General features: G+C 36.1%; 2 protein-coding genes across 3 annotated transcripts in view; one reads left to right on the top strand and one right to left on the bottom strand.

Annotated features, from left to right (window-relative positions):
• The window catches only part of LOC140163128 (uncharacterized), a 17,358-nt gene extending 14,321 nt beyond the window's left edge, over positions 1-3,037 (top strand). For both annotated transcript variants that reach the window (XM_072186503.1, XM_072186504.1), the window contains exons 14-18: positions 382-477; positions 638-733; positions 1,414-1,509; positions 2,392-2,487; positions 2,898-3,037. In XM_072186503.1, the coding sequence (XP_072042604.1) occupies positions 382-477; positions 638-733; positions 1,414-1,509; positions 2,392-2,487; positions 2,898-3,037 (524 nt within the window). The remainder of the gene's footprint in view (positions 1-381; positions 478-637; positions 734-1,413; positions 1,510-2,391; positions 2,488-2,897) is intronic.
• On the bottom strand, positions 2,379-19,619 carry LOC140163129 (uncharacterized). The gene is made up of 8 exons (XM_072186506.1): positions 19,500-19,619; positions 18,149-18,271; positions 10,349-10,468; positions 9,297-9,545; positions 8,597-8,824; positions 7,590-7,631; positions 7,152-7,295; positions 2,379-6,107 (listed from the first exon to the last, which is right to left on the bottom strand). Exons 4-8 carry the CDS (start codon positions 9,457-9,459, stop codon positions 5,833-5,835), a joined length of 852 nt encoding a protein of 283 aa, XP_072042607.1. The 5' UTR covers positions 9,460-9,545; positions 10,349-10,468; positions 18,149-18,271; positions 19,500-19,619; the 3' UTR covers positions 2,379-5,832.

Raw genomic sequence — 19,619 nt, 5'->3', positions numbered from 1 at the left:
CCTTTCGAAGGTCATAATCTTATAACAGATTTTTATCCAGAAAATGTTTATTAAAAAAAGGAATCATATTTGTAATTATACGAGTGGATATTCATACGTAGTGGTAGATAAAATGATTAAAGAGTTTAACTTCAACACTACACTATTTTTCGCTCACCTGGAACGTTTTCACTAGTTCGACTAGCGTCTTCAGCAGATGGTGATCATCAGTGATCTCACTGATGATCACCATCTGCTGAAGACGCTAGTCGAACTAGTGAAAACGTTCCAGGTGAGCGAAAAATAGTGTAGTGTTGAAGTTAAACTCTTTAATCATATTTGTAATTGAAGGTTAATTTCGATAGACTAACATTTTATGTATTTGGTACCTTATTTTTACAGTGACTTGTCAATTAGACTGTTTAAACGGAGGCTATTGTCAAACACCTGATAGCTGTACATGTCAAGCTGGATACACGGGTCGAACATGTGCCATAGGTAAGCTGTCGGCTTCATGTCTTGGTTGGTTTTACTCAAAACTAAAAAATAATACAGTCGATAGCTATGGATATTCGATTGTATTCTAAGGCGACCTTTTGTAAATGAGTAAACAAATAATGTGGTAATACACTGTACCATATTTTCTTTCTACTATTAGCAATATGTGACCCGCATTGCCGCAACGGAGGTGAATGTACCAGACCCGGCCAATGTATGTGTCCACGTGGATTTAGCGGTGAAACATGTGAAACAGGTACAATATATGGCATATTTTTGGTCGTGAACGTGGCAAATAAGTACGTGACGTCAGTTTGACTATACCTCGGGCCAGTGGATAACGTCTGTAATGTAGACTAGCTCATTGAGTTTTGGAATTAAATCTAATACGGGAACCTACTTTTTGCAACTATTGCTACATTGCGCCTGGAATCACTGAGCTGATCAAGTGATAGACGGCTAGGTATCGACCCGATGGCCCTGTCCCATGCATGAGATTTAATTCTAAAACTCTGTTTGAAACTACTGGATGACTAAGAACATTCACTCATTAGATTAGATCATTATTAATCAACCCACAACGCGTGCCCTACGAAAATCTAATCATGTCTGCTGTGTACGTGAATGTATCCTTAAGCACTAAATGGAAATGGAAAAGGCGGGAATGCAGACAGTCTATAATTTATTTTGTTGATTTATAGAACTGCATTGATGGGAAAGCTTGCTGCGAACACATTCATGGACGATAAATGGTAGTAAATGATGCAGAGAGCAAAGAAATTGGAGTATGGGATAAAATAAAAGGGACATATAGGAAGGGGCAGAGAAAAAAAGTGGGGAAAGAAAATTCGATGTAGTTGAAGAAGGAGAGAATCCAGGAATACGTACGTGGGACATTTAAATGTATATACATATACTTTTGTTTTATATACATAGGGCAGTGCTCAGTTTCGTGTCAGAATGGTGGAATATGTGTTCGTTCTAACATGTGTCGATGTCCTAAAGGCTATAAGGGACGAAGATGTGAATTACGTAAGTTGAGTGTAGCCCGTTTGAGTAAGAAAGCTTTTGAGAAACAATTAAATATTAGCCCTGTATTAGAAGAAGCACACGGACATACGAAATACATAAGAATGTTACGTTTCAATTATTCAAATATAAATCAATGATCTGTATCTGGAATACCAAACACTAATATAAGGCGTCAAACGTCTAAATAAATACCTTAATTCTCATTCACAAACTCCTATAATTGAAGACAGAGATAAAAAGAAAAAGAAAAAAAAGACTAGTTTGCGTCTGACGTCACTGTCAATCAAATTCCCTACGATCATTGATTGGTTCATAGTGCGTAAAAGGAAGGTCGGTTTATCTGGTGCCGATCGGAGAAAAGGAATAGCAGAAAATGGCAAAAAATTACGTACTTTTACAAGACAAAGAGCAACTTTTCTAGGCATTGTTGACATGGTGCCTTCGCGAAAGAAAGATTTACTACTATAAAGACCTAACTTTTGAGATGGTTTGTATGTTTGAAGGTACAAAATTAACAATAAGGCGCCCGGTTTTACCGCCGCGTTCATCAACTTACGATACAAATCGTGCTCGAGTTTGATTGACAGATGACGTCAGACAAAAACTAGTCTTTTTATCTCTGTCTTCCATTATAAAATGTAGACCGAATTTAAATTAAACCCTGGATTTTACAAGGGATTACCTAGGGCTTAGAATGGATCAGTCCCGTTTTTGCTCTACGCCTCCGATATTGGTTCAAATAGCGCGTACACGTATCGCGTCGATTCGCTCTCGCTCAATCATTTTATATAGTGCCATATAACACAGTTAAGAACCAGTAATATTAAGTGTTTAAGAATTGTTTATAATCGTTTTGTGCATTTGTATCAATTGTATTTGTAGCCTCTTGCGAGATCAGATGTCAAAATGGTGGTCGATGTGTCAAACCAAATCGATGTACATGTCCGTCAGGCTACAAAGGCCGACAATGCCATAAAGGTATTAATGTATGATGTAGTTATTCTAGTTCTAAAACATTGTGGAAACCAACAGTCAACAATATAGTAGAGTGGGCGATAGGCTCGCTGTAAATATTTTTTTAGAAAAACTGTCATAATTTAAACAAGGGGAGAGGCTTATGCATCATACACTGGAACATGGAAACATTCAAACATTACAAACTAGCGCACGAGATCAAATTAATGATTCTTAATCGTTATCCTTAATAATTATATCAATATATTTGTAGTGTTTATCTCAATTTCAAATTTGCCGCCTTTGGCCTCCGGCTTGGGCGGCATTAGATTAGTTTTGTCTCGTTCAATTCATCGATTGATGCGAATAACCAAATTCAAACAATAGCAATGCAATACATTATATTGATCTTGATGATTTTGTTTATTTTCTAGCTGTATGTGTGTCTGGGTGTCTTAACGGTGGCAGGTGTATTAGACCTAATGTATGTAGCTGCAAACCAGGCAATGAAGGATCCCGTTGTGAGACAGATATACGGCCAGAAATAGGGATAGAATTTATTCCTCAGTTTTGAAAACAGATGGATGCTTTTGTTATAGTGTCTAATTGGAAAAAAGGCCCGCACATTTGAACTGATCCATTATATAATAGACTTTATAAACTTACCAAAACTATAGCAGTAAAACAGCGGGGAATAATATAAAAGAAAAGAATATGAAAATCTGTGACTGCATAAGGCCCGCATATTTTGAACTGATCAAATTTAAAGTATAGCTGAGTTTTACGCATTTTATGCAATAGTTAATCGGTTTGAAATGCCATCCGTTAGGTCTATATAATAGACTTTACAAGTTTACCAAAACTATAGCACCAACGCAGCGGGAATAAGCGAAAAATGTGAAAACCAGTGACTGCATAAGGCCCGCATATATTGGACTGATCAAAGTATAGTATCAAAATATATATTAAGAAGTTAATCGCCTTAAAGTAATATACTTAACATGTTCATCAATGCAACAGGAGCAAAACTGATGAAAATAGTATAAAACAAAAGAATATGCAAATATGTGTTTTTGTTTTCTGTTTTCTCAAACAGAGGAGAATAATATAAATCGACAGATTTGGAGTATTTTGTTGCTATTTCTCAAACAAAGTAAATAAAACAGAACAAGAGTAAAAAATGGTGCTGTTCTTGAAAACAGGAGCAAAACTAAACCAAAAGAATAAGATAACCAAAACTAACAACAGATTTTGATATTACCTTGTTTTATATCATATACTATCCGCCTCTGTTGTGCTCCTTTGTGTTGAAAAGAAGCAGTATACTTTCGGATTCTATTGTTTTATATTGTTTTCTGATCTTAACATGCTAACAGCAATTTAAAATTATAGTATCTCCATTTTTCAATAAATTTTTTTATCACATCGGATACTTTGTTGAACTCTTTTCAACATTATTATCACACAGTCACTCACATAAAAATCCAATGATGGTAAGAACAGCTTTGCATCGAATTATGAATCGACAGGATTCAGTCTAACAAATAATTGTTGCACATGCTTGGTATTTAAAATTGATATGTCCCCTTTTAATTTTGAGCCGAACAAGTGAGGTAAAGTATAGAAAATTGAAATTTACTAATAGCGCATATGCATGTTACTCCCGCGGTTATTGTGATACGGTACGATTCTCGGGGTATGTGTGTATGTGTATCCCGCACGCCGTGTACGTACTGTGCATACGTGTTCGACTAATATTTCCATCGTAATAATAAAACGCCGGTTCCATTGTTTTAATTCAATAGCTCGGATTTTGACAAAACTACAGCACCTAAAGTCTTGATTTTTGCAGCGTATCTTTATTAAAGTACATTACAATCGTGTAAAAACCAGAATTTTTTTGAGGGCGTTCTCCTAAGCAAATGTTATAATATGGCTTTAAAGTTGTGTGTGTGATGTGTTTGGGTTGCACTAGCAAAGAAAAATATTCGTATCGACGCATATCAATGTCGAATTGGTCCCAATAAATTAGTATACTGGGATGCGTGTGTGTTTGAGTTTACGTGTTTGGGGTGTGTAGAGGTGTGGCACGATCTGTTCCATTGAGACTAAAACTAAAAAATTAACAATGGTGTCACCATTCTGTAGCACTAACACCCCCACCCACCTGGAAGACATTATCTTAATCTACCATGCAGTGGCTGTATATTTCAAATGGAATCACACATTCAGGTAGCCCCATTTGAAATTCTGTGTGACAGATTAATGCCATGTCTTCCAAATTGTATTGACTTCAACTGGAATAAGCCCATTAAAATAATTAAACTTAAGTCATCTGTTTAAGTGCTGAGAAAAATAAAGTAACACTACGGTTAGCTACGTATTAGCTTAAAAAAACAAGTTTAAAAACAAATTGTAAGTAAAATACTAAATGCATGAACGACATTTTACATTTAAAAACTAAAAGAATCAGGGATTTCTATGCAATTTAATTCTAAGTGTTCTGGCTTGCTTCGTACAAGGTGAGACCATTGAAATAACACGTATGTTGCTCCCCAATGCGCGCAGAGTGAATAGCTATATACGGGCTCACTTTACATGCATGTGAATACACCACTTATATTATGTACACTTAATGATATAAGTGAAATTAAGTGAGAAGTATAAAAAATACCCCCACCAACAACAACACAACTGCCACCACCAACCACAAAGCAGAACGATACAGGTACCACGTTATGTACAGTCAGTATCCCACACAATAGGTTTAACGAAACAATTTTGTCACAAGTAGGCGGCGTGTATTTTGTTTTAGAGCAATTTTACCGTATTTGATTGTTATACATTTTTTAGAAAAAAAAACGATTTCACATTAACAAGCTATACTTAAAATCACTAAATATCCTATAAAAAATCTATAATGTTCTCTATTAATTTACATATCTTACGTACTCTGCACTGATTTGATAATTTAATTCTAATTGGAAGTACATGTTACCTACAAGAAACAAAATGGTTATAACTGATGATATAATCTACGACTTCAAAATAATTATACACACTATAACCCTGAGTACACCCTACACCATTTGCATACATGAATGTAATTCTTGGGACATAAATCGCGTGGAAAATCATGCCTACGTCAACAATTATCAGCCAACAGGACCAACAACAACAAGAAGCACGTTACAACAACACTGCCATAACACACATGTTATTTTATGACTGATGGCATAATCTACAACTTATAATATTTATATACAATAAAACCCACGATAAAAACCCTGAGTACTCCCTACACCATTTTCAAATATTGAAATAAATCCCTGCATATTGTTGGGTCAAAAATCATGTTTATATCCATGCCTAAGTCATCATTGACATCTTCTTTGTCTCCATCTTGGCTTCATAATCCAACATTTTCTGCTGGAACTGCTTACTGTTACGCAAAATAGGACATATGATAACGACAGCGATAAAAAGTTGCAGTATGCAAAAACATACAGCAAACGTTATAGCTGCAAAAGCGCCAGGGCTGAGTCGGTGATGCGGTTGATGGATGCCGGTCCTAGGTCTATCAATCTGTTCTGGTTTATCGAGGTAATATTCGTCATTGTTATCCAACTGGTCGTACTTAACATCTGTTTAGAATACAACGAGAGACAATACGTTATAAGTGACATGTATTGAGACTGTCAACGAGGGTCACTTCTTAGGCCTCGTATCCATAGGATGTTCCCTTGTGGCGTGTGCCCTTGTTCCGTGTTTACTTTTTTCCCATGTGACCTGCCACACAGACAACGAACCTTTGTTTTGCTTAGTGGCCGCTACGGTTCGTTGTCTGTGTGGCAGGTCACATGGGAAAAAGTAAACACGGAACAAGGGCACACGCCACAAGGGAACAGCCTATGGATACGAGGCCTTAGGAACTACATGGCATCAATAGATTATCTTAATGTAACTCATAGAAACCATTTTGGTCATGCACTACCTCAAGCTATATGGCAACGTATTCATAGGACTACCTCAGTGAATGATAAAACATGTATTAAGACTCAAAATTTGACAATTAAATGAGTCAGGGCGCTTCTTAGGAACAACAAGACTTCTACATAATTTATCTGTAATGTAACTCACAGAGCCCATTTAGGATATACGACACCATATTTATACAGTTATATCAGTGAAAACAATGCAACATTTAATTACGGTAGAGATATATAGCGTAATCAATATGTATGTGATATTATTTAAAGAAATCCTGGTTGTGTAACGTGTATAGACATTTTTAGTGACATAAATATATTAGGTTCTGTATCACCCCTGAACACACCGCTGATTCTGGCATGCTTAGGATATCAAATTAAAGTACGGTTCACATTGCCCATTTTAGCCTTACCTTTGAAATTATATGTTGGTCTATTCTTCCAGCCAACTACGCGACGCCCTTTTTAATTTTTGAAGATATGGAATGCGTGATAGGGAGAGACATTGGGTTATTCCATTTGAAATCCATACGATTTAAAGATATTTTTTATGTTCGCTGGCTATTCTTCATGTACACAAAAGTAGCCTATTTGCCAAGACTTTGATTTTGGAATTAGACACCTTTAACAAGCTTTATAAGCTGTATCTTCATACTAAGATAACCTACATAAGGTGGTACTTGTGTAGTTTATACTTACCATTGCAGGTTATTCCATTCGATTCGTTCAAGTGAGTAGGTAGACATGCATAACCGTAGATGGTATCAAATCGGCGTACACATGGAATGCAGATGGAATTGTCACCTTGATCTTCACATGGAGAACTTTGGCAGATATCTGCATCTACATTCGTAAAAATAGTTCTATAAATAGGTCTATAAAGTAGTCATAACATGCAATCTCATTTATAATTTACACATCTGACACTCCGTTTCACTCCGTTTACGAATGTAGCACTCCGTTAACACATGCTACACTCTGTTCACATATTATGTAATATTTGTTTGTTTCAGAAATAAGAAAAACCCTCTTGTCATGACAAGATCTAATCGGCTAAATTATTTATTTTGATCATTTTTATGAAGTAGAATGAACTTTAAAACACATCAAATAACAAATAATAAAAAGAATACATACAAGAAAAGTTGTCTCTTTTCTTCCTTCCTACGGCCGCCGAATCTAAAAAGAGATGTGTATAATCAAAATGTTACCTTGGGTTTAAAAGGAATCGGATAGCAACATTTGCACAGTATTTTTGTGCGACCTGGGAGCACATCAGACACACCAAATTCCATTCTGAATATGAGGAATGTAGTTCTGATTTTAAGAAATTGTCATCAAACTTGTGTAGATGTGTATGTGTAAAGGGTGCTATTCGATCCCTTAATGCGCAATATTAGATATGTTTATGTTATACATAATTAAAGAAAGGGAATAAGCATGAAGAATAGGAAGTGAACAAAGAAAATAAAGGGAAAAAACAAAACAAAATAAAGTGGGAATAAAAAAAAAATAAATAAATAAATATAGAAATAAATATAGAAATAAATAAATAAATAAATAAATAAATAAATAAATAAATAAATAAATAAATAAATAAATAAATAATTAAATTAAAAAAGGAATTTCAAAAAGAAAGGAAGGAAGAAGGAATTACAGAATTACAGAAAGACAGACAGAAAGAAAGAAAGATAGATAGATAGAAAGAAAGCATTCAATAAAATGGTCATAAAAATTAGGTTCATGACATTAGTCAGTAGTCACAATAAAAGTAAAGTACATACTATTACTATGTTATTAAAGGCATCATATCTTGGCGTAATTATAATGCGACTCTGTTACTTAACAATTTTAATGTTGGGATCTAGTGGTTTATTGACCTCGAAATCCCGAGTAAAAATCAGTTGGGGAGATTGTAAAGCTGGTTAGAACGAGGGGTTGCAATCGCTGAAAAGATCGGTAGATAATAATTATGCAATTAATTATACAAATCAGAGTGTATGTATACATAGGCTAGAGTATGGGCAAGTGGACTACGGAGAAGTCTATAGCCAGGCAGAACCAGCGACAGAATGATATCATCTTAGAGAGTCAGAGTAAAATAATTATGGTGTCGTATTAGTAGATAAGAAAGCTGAACTTACTTGTCACCGTCACTACAAAGGCACAGACACTAGGATTGAAATTAGGGTCTCCGAAGACGTAATATACCAGAGTGTTCCCCACATAAAAGGTAGATCCTGGTGGGATATTCGGACTAGCGAATTGTCCTAACGCTGACGGCTCAGACCACGTGACCGATGTTGAACCAATGGGTTCAGCAACCACCTCTATATTTGTAGGGCAGGAGGTAATTTGCGGACCACTAGCAACTATAAGCAAAACAAACGGTTTGATGAGTGGTTTACTTTCGCGTAACTTGATACCCCATTCGTCCGACATTGTTAAATACTAATGACAGTGTTGTATTTTGTTTTGTTTTTGTTTTTATACGCGAATTGGAAAGTTGCGTTCTACACCAATAACTGGTTATTACGCAAGCATTGTGACATGTAAATTCCCCCCCCCCCCCATTCCCTTTGCGCTGAATTCAAATCAATACAATTGACTGCAAACAATGAAAATGGCCCCTGTCACCTCCAAACTTGCACTAATAACACAATACTTAATCACTTGTATTATGGGGTGTCAAAATTACCTTAACTACCTTGACTTTTTCCTGGTGTTTTCAAGTACAAAACACGGCTAATAGTTTAAGTGTTATAGGTGTATTAATAATGGCTGATCTACTTTTTGTAAGGTCTTTAGTAAAATGCACAGTTGTACATGTACGCCCCTGCTTACCAGATGCTGCAATAGGAAATGCACAAGTCGCTTGATTTCCAGATGTATCCCGAAACATGTACTCTATGATAAAAGCGTCACCCGGGTTTACGGTTATTGTTGTAGCACCTCCAAAGGTACTGGTAGGAGTAAGTGGTATTCCGGAAGCAGTTGCAGACGGCATCGTCCAGGAGATTGTTGCACGAGAGTTGATGGCAGGAGCGGTGTTTGTTGCTTCGGAAGGGCAGCTAGAGATCTGAATTGGTCCACCTGTACATATAACCAATACAATAGTATAAAGTGCACAATTTGAGGTGATAGTGTTCGCAACTTAGGCTATGGCAGAATATAATTATTGTCATACATGATCCTGTGTCATATACTGGGGTACCCAAAAAGGTGGTTTTGTTACATTTTGATGTGCAGTTTGGATTTCAAAATACTGTCTCTTGAGTATTCCTTCACTTAGAAGATTCAATTAGGTCTTAAATTGAGGCTAATTTATTCTATATTACTCGTGTTTTTATCCTGTTTTATAATGTTTTTTGAATTTTTTCTTATGACGTTTGGCATGAAATATGCCAAGGGTGAATCTAGTACAAAAATGTCTAAATGAACTCCCAGACATCTAAACCAAGTAAATAAATACAGAAGTTCATTTAAAAGACCAACACTTGCTCAGAATGATTGTATGTGTGGGAAAAAGAGGTGGGGTTACATCCTCCCTATTTTGTGGTTGTTTTTGCCCACACTCTCTCATTTTTGAACCGATTTCCATTTTTAAAAAAAAGGTGTCAAAATGCTCAGGAAGATGAACCACTGCAAATGAGATGTGTAGGTAAAATGTTTGAACCATTTCATTTTTTTTACTATGTAACAAAAAGGTACCCCAGGTTGTGACACAGGACCATATGTCTTATGCGTACGACTCATGAGCATTTTTTAATTCCGGTTTTAGCCTCAATTTGGGTTATGTACAATATGCCTAAACTTCCCCTGGGATCAAAATATCTGAAAAGGGAATGTCTGTAGGGAAATATGATGCGTAATTCTTTATATTAAAATCTTATCACCTGTTGTTGGCGGAAACTGACATATATTTCCTGAGTAACCGTCGTTACACGTGCATGAATAGACACTACCAAAAGTACTGCACTGGCCGTTATTCAAACATGGAATGCTAGCACAGGGATCTGAAAGAAAGAAACGAGAGGTAACAACTGTATAGTTATATAATAAAGAGCTTTGGGATTAGGACTCGCTAAATATTTTAGGCGGCGAGGTATAGGTACCAGGATGAATCACACGGCTTGGTAGATCGTCTTGGTCCGCTCATCTCGGCTAGTCCCTCAGATTGGTAGTTCTGTTCACCGTCTCTTCATCATAGATTTGGCATTGGTATGGGCGCTAATAAAAAGCTCTCCAGAGAATTAGAGGTTCGACCAGGGTCTTATTTAGGCTTTCAGACTCCGCCAAGCACGAATATTATCACACCAACAACAAGACAATCAAAACCACAATTTACTGATATTTAAGTTATTTATTACCTTACTACATCTTCTTCGTTCCGTTCGTATCTTTATATTAACCCTGACCGAAATTTGACACAATTTTGACATATGTCAAAATTATGTCAAACAAAAACGATAAGAATTGGGACATTTATTTGACACAAATTTGACATAAATTTGACATATGTCAAATTTGTATAAAAAATTTGACATATTTTTGACATAGTTCTATGTCAAAAGTGTGTCAAATCACATTTGTGTCAAAATCATGTCAAATATTATTTTGTGTCAAAATTATGTCAAACAGGATCATATTTGACATACTTTTGATATGTCAAATATGTGTCAAAATATATTTGATACATATTTGACATAGTACTTGGTTATGTTAAAATTGTATCAAATCGTGATCATATTTGACACACTGATGTGAATGCAGTGGTGGAGCTGCCGTTGAGGTGAGCCAGCACAGGGAATCCTTTTCTACCCTGTTGCCCAGGTGCATGCACAGCTTCCAGTCAGTGCCAAGTTATTGGAAATCACACTAGAGAACAAAAAAATGCCACCAAATATTCAGATTTGTGCAAAATTGTGTCAAACAGGATCATATTTGACATACCCCGGTACTTTTGATATGTCAAATTTGTGTCAAAATAAATTTGATACATATTTGACATGTAGTTCTTGGTTATGTCAAAAGTATGCCAGAATGTGATCACATGGCTGCACCACAAAGGTGAGGGGCACGGAGGGGCTTAATTTTCCATTAAGCTTAAGTTTTGCCCAATGAAAACCAAAAATCACTGAAAATATTGATGAAAACATATTAATGACAGAATTGGATGCTTTACGCCCAATATTTATTGATATACTATTTACCCGACTACCTCTCAACCAATATTTTTAAACTTGTAGCTTGACCTGTAAAATATTTTGCGAGTAATTTAATACCAAATTAAAATTCAAATACGGTATGCAAAAACAAACACATGTGACCTTAATACAGATTATTTCACATAAAGTTGTTGTGACCTTAATACAGATTATTTCACATAAAGTTGTTGATCGGTCGGAAAGAGCAATCTGACTTTTTTGGGGGCCAAATAGTGAGAAAAATAGTCTTAAGTTTGCCACTCATGTATTCTAAACAATAATTAGTACGACACATAATTAGTGCGAAGTTTTGACGGATCCATTTGAAATCATGAATCAGAAAAATGGTCTTAAAAGTTAAGTTTTATGTGCATGATCCAGATCTGCATGATCTTTAACAGTCCGAGTCAAAATTAGCAAGGTTCTTTTTTCACATTCTTCTTTGCGTAAAATCTGAATTCTGAACTCCTCATTTTGCATAACTGATATGTACAGCATTTTCTTCTTGATGAGTCGCCATTGATGAGTTGCTATTCCTGCCGCATTCGGATCCCTTTTCAATAGCATCTGAAAGCAAATTGAACATAAAGTTACAAATTAAATAAGCTTACACATTTGGTAGTTTTCTGAAACAACTGAAAAAAATATTTGGTGTCATCAACAAGAAATTCAGGATCATCAAGAGTATATGGTTGGGCATGTATTTCCACATTACTTTTTTAGAAATTAGAATCCATCAGGGAAGAATCCATTACCTGGGATTTTTTTCTCCCAGATTGACCCAAAATACATTTTTGAAGCTCTCAAGCATGCCTAGTTCTCAAGTACCGTAACTATTTCTATTAAAGGTATGATAGGCAAACCTTAGTTAACACATTTGCTATACTCATGCCCTACTCATGCAGCCAAATTGGTCCAAAAATACAATACAAATTTTACATACAGCACGGGTATACATAGAAAATTAAAAGAAAAGATTTTTCAAGGAAACCTGCATAAATATGTACGGTGCGTACGTTACCGTACCGTAATACTTCAATGAATAACAATGCAATAAATGTACTTATCTTACCATTGCTAATTAATATTTATCAGTCCATATGAAACAAGTTTGGTAAATTAGATAGTGTCATTCAGTTTACGCTTTCTCAGATTAGGTGTCCATTTTCTATCTTGCTCCATCACTTGCAAGACATTTTGGTTATAAATGAATTATGGGGGGGGGGGGGCAAAGATTTTTTGGCAGGCCAAAAGGGGGGGCAAGCATTTTTTTGGCAGGTCGAAAGGGGGGGGGGCAAGCATTTTTTGGCACAGATATTTTGGGCACCGTTTCTATATTACGCCCTAAAAAGGCGTAGGAAAACATTAAGAACACGTTCAAATATGCAAAATTTCCAGCTCGCTGCGCTCGCATTATATGTTAAGACAATTTAAGGTTTTAAATTCGGGGTCCCCAAAATCTTGTATGTGTAAGGGGGGGGGGGCAAAGATTTTTTGGCACATCAAAAGGGGGGGCAAAGGTTTTTTGGCACGTCGAAAGGGGGGGGCAAAGATTTTTTGGCACGGCCAAAGGGGGGGGGGCAAGCGATTTTTGGCAGACCATTTTGAGAATTCCCCCCCCCCCCCGGTACACATAATTATTGCACCACCCCTAACCTGAGAAAGCGTAAACTGAATGATACTACCTAATTTACCAAACTTGTATCATATATGGACTGATAAATAAAAAGCAATGGTAAAAGTACATTTATTACATTGTTATTCATAAGGCAGCCACAGTGATGTGCAGTATAACGTAATGAAAACTAAATAGCTGCCTGATTTATTTGTCATTAAGTTAAAAACACCTACCATGCACAAACTTCAAGCTTGTAGTGCGCGATGGACCCATTTTCCATGCAGAAACGGCTGTAAATAGAGAAACATGCACATGGCAGCTATTATTATAACGTCAAATATGTCTGAAAATAGCTGCCTTTGTGATTAGTTCAAATGGATTTGCATTTTATTGAGTATTGTCTGAGATTTGAAGTACTATAAAAACTTTCACTAAAGGCAGCTATTAATGTGTGTGTATAACTGTATACATAATACAATAGCTGCCAGCCGGACTTTAGCTGCCGGTTGCCTCTGTCCGAACTTTAAGCTCACGTGGACCCCTTCCCGACCTCCGATTGAATTTAAATTTGGAGGGGATGATTTTCTAGTTAAATGGTACAGTTTGACACTAGGAGCAAAAAATATGGTTGAAATGAGGGGCACTTGATGCACCCTAACTGGTACAGACTACAGTGATACATGTAGTGATGTACTGTAGTCATGTGTATAAGTAGAAGTATAGGTAAGCTTAAAATACATTTTAAAATACATTTTTTAATTTTCAAAAATGTTGACTGTATACTTACCATGTGCTTTATCCAGTACATACAGCATCCGATGATGCAGTTTAGTCTTAAATTGATTGGTACTCAGTAGCAGCATGAACAGCCAAAACTAAAATCTTACTCCATTGTCCCACCATGCTGCATGCATTCATGATTCACGTCACACTGCAGTGCAGTCATAAGATTCGTTTACTATATAATAGCTCAAGCCTGTCCACCGAATCACACATTGTATAAATGTTCATGACTAGATGATATTGATGCATTCCTCCGTTGGCATGACAGACTGGCTTTAAGCTTTTAAAACGAAAATTGAACCGTTAAAATTCAAATCCACCACCACAAGCTGCCATTTCTTTTTCTTCTTCTGAATGGAAGTTCCTCCTTTATGTAGGAGCACCGAAACAAGAAATTCCCTTGGTAGCTGCATTAGCCCAGTGCATTAATGCCCTGTTAGTAATAGGGGGCTGTCATTTTTCCCCGAATGGGTGGGGTCGTGAAAATACTGGGGGGGTCATAATGTTTATGCCAAAATGGGAGGGGGTCATAATTTATTTACACCAAAATAGGAGTTAATTAAAATATTTATCATGACGAGCGCAAAATTTTGTCCATGTTCCGCTCCCTTTCCTGACACTTACTAGGCCTATAAATGTTTTTGCACGCTTCACCCCTTAGTTCAAACAATGGATTGAGTCTGCGTGGGCAGAAGGGGGGGGGTCATCACCACGAGATTGTAAAAATTCTGATAGCACATCACTCAGCAAGACGGCTCTTAGGAATGATCCGTTTTTCATCTCGAGCTTATAGCTATAAACTAGTAATGCCATCCTTAAAAATTATGTAAATCATAATGAGTAGGCCCGGCCAGCTCTTCCGATGATGCCTCAAAGCAACTTAATTAATTCATGAGACTTCCTGGAGCTGGTCCCTACACGGTCCCTGCCTGACGGGGGGAACTTTATAAGTGAAGGTATGTGCCTACTGGCATCACGAAGTAGGGGCCTATCGGTACAAAATATTGGGGGGCAGGGGTCATTGGGTATAGATATCAAATAAGGGGTTATTGGCTAGAAAATGTTGAAAAAATTGAGCAAAATTCTATTTCATTGTTCAAAATTTTCCAAATTTCAATACAAATTTGCTGAAATAAGAGAATTTGAAAGTTGCTGCATTATTTTGTGGCATTTTGGTGATACCATTCTAGAAAAAGGGGGTCATTGGGTAGTCAAAAAGAGGGGTCATCGGGTATGACAAAAAAAAAAAAAGGGGTCATCGGGTATAGTAGACTTCAAAAGAGGGGCCAATTGACAGGCACATAATACTGTCACTTCTAAAGTTGAGTGCCCCCCGGCCTGGACACACCAGAAGCATACTGACCGGGGACAGGAGGAAGGGGGGACAAGTTTGCTCCATCTGGCTCGAAATACTGGGACAAAATAAAAATGACCAAAAATCGTAATTACTTTGATCTGGCTGCCGCAAAAATGGCGCAAAATCCTATTTCTTGTTCAAAATTTTCCAAATTTCAATGCAAATTTGCTGAAATAAGAGAATTTGAAAGTTGCTGCATTATGTTGTGGCATTTTAGTGATACCATTCTAGAAAAAGGGGGTCATTGGGTAGTCGCAACTAAAAAAGGGGTCATTGGGTAGCCGCACCTAAAAAGAGGGGTATGACTTTTTGAAAAAAGGAGTCATCGGGTATAGTCAACTTCAAAAGAGGGGCCTATTGACAGGCACATACTATCACTTCTAAAGTTGAGTGCCCCCGGCCTGGACACACCAGAAGCATTGGGCACACACTGGGTCACATAATTTAATTTATACAAAAAAACATTAAGAGTCCCACGTTACATCGCATGGTAAAAAGTGAAAAGAACGATGTTTTAATATAAAATAATTCACTGACGTTTTGTACGAAACGTCAGTGAATTATTTTATATTAAAACATTGTTGAACAACACCTTTTTGTTCAGTTTCTTTTCACATTATACAAAGCCTTATATCATGTCAGATCTTGATCTTATGTCTTGATATGTAGTTTCAATAAACCATGATAAACAGTAAATATTCTATGCGGTCATTAAATTCATATTCTCTACTGATCATGATGTTTGATTCTAAAAATTCAATGATGCTAAAAAAAGATAAAACAATGTTTCATTTTACATTGTACATGCATTTGGTCAGTAAAATGTATAAGTTGGATTTGACACAATTTTGACACAATGAAATTATCAACAAAATGGCTAAGTAAAATTTGACACAAATTTGACACAATGAAATTATCATGAAAATGACTAAGTAAAATTTGACACCAATTTGACATACAAAAAAATTTTCTGAGTTGGATTTGACATAATTTTGACACACTGAAATTATCAGGAAAATGACTAAGTAAATTTTGACACAAATTTGACATACAAAAAAATTTTTAAGTCAAATTTGACACAGATTTGACACAATTTTGACACAAATTTGACCCTCATACTTTTCATTTGAGAATCTAAGTTAAATTTGACATAGTTTTGACATACTTCAATTTTTTTGACACATATTTGATACAATCAAATATATGTCAAAATCTATTTGATATAGTTTTGATATATCAAATTTGTATCAACATGCCATTTAACATATTTTTGATATACTTTTGATATATATTTGACATAAAAATTTCTGCGTGGGAAAACTAACAAGTGAACTGGGAGTAGAACAAACTCCATTATCAAAGTAATAATTAGCGAGAATTATTCTCGCTCTAAATTAAGAGGTTGTGTCCAAATCTTGACGCACATGGATATTTCATAGAGAGGTGTTATCTCTCTGAGTGACTGCTACAAGCTACAACTAAATCTCAGCTTGCGTCTGCCACAAGACCTCCCTTTACAAAAGACCATTGTGACGTTTTATGATAGTCTAATCGAAATGATACGAGAGAGTGGTTTCTCACTCGGGGTGAATGACACAAAAAATTTTGATTTAATAAATAAATGAAAATAGAAGGGCACGGGATATAAAATATATCGCCACAACAGTTACATACTATATAAACAGTGGTACACCAAGTTGCCGCAACTCAACGCAACTCGTCGCATTTCCAAGTTGAAATGCCCGTTCATACTAGACAGTGCGTTGCTGATATATCGACCGCGACTGTTCGCAAAGCAATTGCGGCGTAGTATGAATGGACCTTTAGGCGATATGGTCACTTTTTGGAAAGCCGGACTGAACTAAACCAGATCGTCTGAAGTAAGTGGAGCCTTTCCTTGGTTGTATGGCCAGTGATGATTATGGCAAAATCTTATCCATTTGGGGTCTAAAGATGTCAAGGAAAATGCCTTACAACGTGAAGGGCCAGAAGTTGCCTCTGATTGGCCAACTTACAACTTTTAAGTTTATTTTCAGGATATTTTTTTGCTTTGTCTATAATATCAGTGATATTATAGACAAAAAACAATTTGGTAATGTTCTTGGTGTATCTAATAGTCATTACAATCTAAATTTACTCCACTATCTTCATGTAGGTGCTGAAAAGAGTCACAATGTTGGGACGGTAGTATTGACTGATTTTTTCAAAGGCATTTGACCTTGTGAACCACACTGTGCTCATAAATATGATCATTCAAATGGGTGTGAGCAAAAATATTATTCCCTGGATTTGTGACTTTCTTCATCACCGCCAGCAGTGTGTGAGGTATAACAATGATCTTTCCAATTATGTCTTCCTGAATGGCGGTGTGCCTCAATACAATTTGGTCCCATTGGCTTCCAAATCATCATCAATAATGCTGCCATTGGCAGGTAGTAAATGCTTGAGTTATGTAAATGAGTGAGTGAGGACTTCTAATGTTTGGCGGCATTAATAATTTTATGTGTGTTGTGGCAATATCAGTGCTTGATTCTTGTGCAATATCTTTTGTATTAATAAGTGTCTTTCTATTCCTGTTGTAATTTGATTATGCATGTATTGATTTTGTATGTTTTATATCATGTAAAAAAATACGCAATTTGGCCTTAGGGCCACGAAGTTATTTTTTAATAAAAATTGAATTGAATTGAATTGAAAAATGTATTGCTTTATATTATGTAAATAAGCTTACCACCTCCTATTGGCGGAATCTGACAGATGTGTCCTGAATAGCCGTTGATGCATGTACATGAAAAGCCAGCCCCAAAAGAACGGCACTGTCCATTATTTAAACACGGAATATTACCACACGGGTCTGAGAGAGAGAGAGAGAGAGAGAAAGAAAGGGCGAGTTAAAAACTGTTAGTGACACAATCTTTAAGCCCTAGCGCACCATGATCTTTTTTCCGGAGGGCAAGAACGAATTAGGGCCAATTAGGGGGCAGGGCAGGGGATTCCCACGATAAAGGTGGGGACATGTCTCCCATAATGCCACTTCTGGCTCTGCTTATTTGCTAGATCACGATGAGTAAAATAATTATACGGGTGTTTACAGACCCAGATTAGTCACGGACATTGCAGACCCTGGTTCTTTACGGCTATAAACTGTATATAATTCGTCTTTGGTCAGGCTGATGAATATCAAGAAAACTTGAAATATAATAACATTGCTCGGTTTTCAAGGTTCAGGGTTATGGAATGCATTAATCCTAGAACTACTGAGCCTTGTTTTTTAACAAGGACTACGAAGGCGAAGGGTTGTTGCAAGCGCCTTGAATATATCGTTATATTGGTACAAATGTATAGCTATGGGCCTCTTCTATCAAGTGATACCAAAATAAATACAATGTCTTTATCATGTCATTATCATGTGAGGGCGCCCGTGCAAATTTGAGAAAATCTTGGCTATATACGAAAATATAATTATGCAAAATTGACTTTCGGCTAATTTTTTTTTTTTACTAAATGTTGTTCTTTTTGCTTTTTCAGTTGTAAAATTTGATGCATTGATTTTGAATTATTATCTGGTAATAAAGGGGTAATAACTTTATGGAAGATGTATATTATATATAGTACTATTCCCTAATTTGTTTGGCAACGGAATTACAGCTAGATCTTTATCCATTAGTTCTAACTAGCAATTAAGTTAAAATTATAACAATTTGTCAATTCCAGAGAAAATGGGTCAACAAATGTTAATTTTGGTACATGGTTATAAAATATATAAGAAACTACGTTCTACAAAAATTGGAATGCATAACCTGATATCAGTCTAAGAACATGTGTGTTTTATTGTGACAGCATACACGAAATTCTACAAACGTAATACGTATGTAACATACTATGTTTTTGGCCCTTCTTTCCAAACATTACATATACTAAAATTGTATATTTATTGCCAGTTAAAACTAACTAAAGGATTTGGATTTAGTTATATATATTTAGGCAAAACAGGCTTATATTAAGTTTATTAATCCCCTCAAAAAATAGTGCTGTATTTTTCTGGAATCAGAAGTAATTAAAAAAAAAACCGGTTCACATACCAGCCGTTGTCTGGCAATTAGCGCCAGTTACGCCAAACGGGCATGCACAGAAGTATCCAGATCCCGACGTGTAAGGATAGCATGTGCCATCATTCTGACACGGGCTTGAATTACAAGCTG

Source organism: Amphiura filiformis, chromosome 10 (assembly GCF_039555335.1).
Source record: "Amphiura filiformis chromosome 10, Afil_fr2py, whole genome shotgun sequence".
NCBI classification, from domain to species: Eukaryota; Metazoa; Echinodermata; class Ophiuroidea; order Amphilepidida; family Amphiuridae; genus Amphiura; species Amphiura filiformis.
This window is presented reverse-complemented; position numbering and strand designations above follow the sequence as displayed.

What these genes read in the sequence shown, in the direction of transcription:
- LOC140163129 (XM_072186506.1), bottom strand. Translation starts at nt 9,459, where the DNA reads ATGCCGTCTGCAACTGCTTCCGGAATACCACTTACTCCTACCAGTACC. An exon ending in ATTTCCTATTGCAGCATCTG is followed by an intron (nt 8,825 to 9,296) that starts GTAAGCAGGGGC and finishes TTTTGCTTATAG; the next exon opens with TTGCTAGTGGTCCGCAAATT. An exon ending in GAAAAGAGACAACTTTTCTT is followed by an intron (nt 7,296 to 7,589) that starts GTATGTATTCTT and finishes TTACGAATGTAG; the next exon opens with ATGCAGATATCTGCCAAAGT.